This window comes from Camelina sativa, unplaced genomic scaffold, assembly GCF_000633955.1.
Source record: "Camelina sativa cultivar DH55 unplaced genomic scaffold, Cs unpScaffold00764, whole genome shotgun sequence".
Taxonomy (NCBI): Eukaryota; Viridiplantae; Streptophyta; class Magnoliopsida; order Brassicales; family Brassicaceae; genus Camelina; species Camelina sativa.
In genome coordinates, this window is record NW_010921892.1 from 2518 (window position 1) to 5872 (window position 3355).

The window sequence follows — 3355 nt, forward strand, 5'->3', positions numbered from 1 at the left end:
AGATAGCGACGTAAAAAACCTGTTGCACAATAACTAAAATGATAGCAGCTACTAATTATGATATCATCATATGTAACAACATATTTGATAAGTTGACTATATGCATTGACGTTGATTAGAACTAATATTATATTACATAGGTTATCTAATAACACCATTACTGTTTAACTCTAATATTATCTTACATAGTGGACCATATAGGCCTTGATTGGAACAACATATACTAGAGCATTAGCATTATGCAGCATAAGCATTAAGGTGCATAAACTGTATGCTATGATTAATATAACAGATTTAGTTGATTGATATAGCAGTGGAGTATTAGATGTTATATTTATATTTAATATATGATACTAATTAAAAAATATAATTTAAATGTGTTTCATTAAGAAAATTAATTATCACTCATTACTATATAATTTAAAAAAAAAATATTTTACATTTAATAAATTTTATAAATTGTTATATATATAAATGTGTAATTTAATAATTTTTAATTATATAAATTTATAATGTTACACCTTAATTACAAATAATTAATATATTATAATTTTGTATAAAAGTTTATATCTATATTTACATTTTTAATTTCATAACTTTTTAAAATATATATATAATATAACACACTAAACTACAATAAAATAATAATATATTATAAACGTTTTATCTACAATAATATTTTAATATATTAAATAAATTATTATATTATTTTAAATAATAACATTAAGTAGTTTCTCATATATATAGATTTTCTATTTTTACAAAATAAATTAATTATTTAAATTTATTTTAATATATATTAATATTTTAGAGTTAAATGCTTGGGAAATTCTCCCTTATATGCTCTCATAATAAATGTTGATTGGATGATAAAATTAAAAAAGCTTCCTCATATGCTCTTCCAATCAAGGCCATAGCCAATAAGCATTAAAACTAACATGTTTCTTACTGGTGGAAAAAATTAGCATTTCAGATCGTACCTGACGTATACTTGAGTATATAGAGGAGTGCCTGTCGGACACAAATACCATGTCTGCTTCGTCTGGCATGATGTCCGTTAGCTTTTGTAAGAACCACGTCCAGGCGTCATCGTTCTCACTGTTAACTATTGCAAACGCAAGAGGGAACACCTGGAAGTTTGCATCCTGAGCGCTTGCAGCAATGAGACAACCTCCATATATGCCTCGTAGGTGCATACCGTCTATGATGATTACCTTTCTCATGTAGGCGTATCCTTGGATTGATGCGTGCAGTGAGAGGAAGAGATACTTAAACCGATCAACTCCATTACTATCTAATTTAGTTTCCAGGGCAACTTTTGAGTTTGGATTTGTTTGTAAGAGCAGCTTGATATATGGTTGAACCAATGCAAAGCTTCCTATGGCTGAGCCCATGGCATTGTCCATCACAATTTCCCTCGCTCTCCATGCCTTCCAATAAGATACGTTTAGGCTGAACTCTTGACAAAGTATGTGACGGCGTTCATTTGGCCGTGGTCCCCTACCAACGCCGGCATACCGTGTCTTCATCAGACTTCCAATAACCGTAGTTGTTGCTTGTTTGTGGAAATCTCCTCTTGCGTCGACACTGCAAGTGTGTTGTAAAGTAATGCTTCTAATCTCAAGTCGGTCGCTGTCATCCATTTTATGTGCAAACACACGGCATGGACATGTGTGACTAACACATACAGCCAACACTTTCATCGTGCTCGATTTTGAGGTTACAAAATGGAATTTCCGACGTATTGCGTGGATAGCCATTTTGATGGTACAGTCTTCCTTGTTTTTGAAAATCCTCCCCACGAATATCTCGTCGCCTTCGTAATCAGCGTCTTTTAACGCCCTGTTTAGCAGATCTGTACATTACCAACAACATAAATAACGTATTTGTTAATTCGAATGATATCGGGTAACGAGTTTAGCAACTAATAAAGATCGATTGATAATGATTTTTGTACCTTCTTCACCGGGATCATCAAAATATGGTGGTGCGTCACTGTCACGCAATACAGTCGGTACTGGAGTCTCTCTAATTGCTACCAAAGACCTGCTAGTGTTTCCGAACTCACAATTCGGAACTACGCTTATATCCATGCGACCACCGGTCACACACTCGTTGGCATTCGCAGGGAAGGCACCATATGTACCAGAAGCAGGGGCTATATCGAGGTGTACTCCCACATCAAGAGAATGGTCCCCCATCGTTTCATCACCTGTTTTTAGATTACTTTGTTAGTAAGATTCATAGGTGTTGGAAGTGAAAGTCAGAATATTCGGGGCACATGCATTACCTGTGTCATCTTCCAGGTCCTTAGATGAGAATGTCTCGCTTGTAGGTTGCGTGGTGGGCGTCGTTGGCGTAGCATCTGTAGAGCTTGTCGACGACACTGTCAGGATATCTGGCGGGTTAGTAGCTACTCTAACACCACCTGATAGGCTTAAACGTAAGCTGTCATCTTCAGCTGTAGAAGGTTGTACAGGGACCCCAAATTGCAGCGCCCTTGCCGTCCTATTTCTAGCTGCTGTCTGTTCAACTGTCCCCAATGGTATACCATCGACACTGAACTGCGTAGCGTTTATTTCCCTCCACATCTCCGACTGGTAGTGTTTGCGAAACGCCTCGAATTATGCAGTATCATTAGGATCATCTCCAACCATCTTCTCCTTTCCCTTGGATTTGGTGACTGTTCCGGAGCCGCCAATTCCTTCGGCTGTATGACCGGTAGCAGATGCATGTGGTTGCTCCGTGATTATCCGTATCCCTTGATTACGAGGGACGGTTGGCTGTCCAAATCCATAGTGTGACTCTCCACTGTTTAGGTTTACATCCGTAGGCCTTGTAGTCGGACCCCCAGAAGTTGTGTTACCGAAACTGTTACGTGTTAACATATTAAGTAACGCGTTGTCCCATACCGCTCTAGCTTCCGCGGTATTCCAATACATATCCGATATCTCTCTTGCCGTATATGGCGCCATGTCTAACAGGTTCCGGTTAGTTGGTTCGTCTTTTTTCTTTCCTGCTTTGATAACCCTCACGCGTAGATGCACTTCTTCCAGATCTGCTCGTATTGCCATGAATAGAGTCGTGTCTTCATCATTCTGGATCTGGATTGGGTCGGCGCGTTTCCAGTCAGGCCCCATCATCCACTGTGGCCACTGGTACGTCAACTCGATTTCGTCATCTGCCCTTAGATCCATCCGTTCTTTAACAAAATTGACAACCTTTGCAAATCCATCTTTTTTCTTTCCTGCTTTGATAACCCTCACGCGTAGATGCACTTCTTCCAGATCTGCTCGTATTGCCATGAATAGAGTCATGTCTTCATCATTCTGGATCTGGATTGGGTCGGCGCGTT

At 38.4% G+C, this 3355-nt stretch overlaps 1 protein-coding gene across 1 annotated transcript; it reads right to left on the reverse strand.

Annotated features, from left to right (window-relative positions):
* Positions 1 to 980: 980 nt before the first annotated feature.
* Positions 981 to 2591, reverse strand: LOC109131609 (the record flags this gene model as incomplete). The annotated part of the gene is made up of 3 exons (XM_019242779.1): positions 2291 to 2591; positions 1958 to 2212; positions 981 to 1855 (listed from the first exon to the last, which is right to left on the reverse strand). Coding segments are annotated over exons 1-3 (1431 nt in total), but the record flags the coding sequence as incomplete, so codon positions are not given.
* Positions 2592 to 3355: the final 764 nt, after the last annotated feature.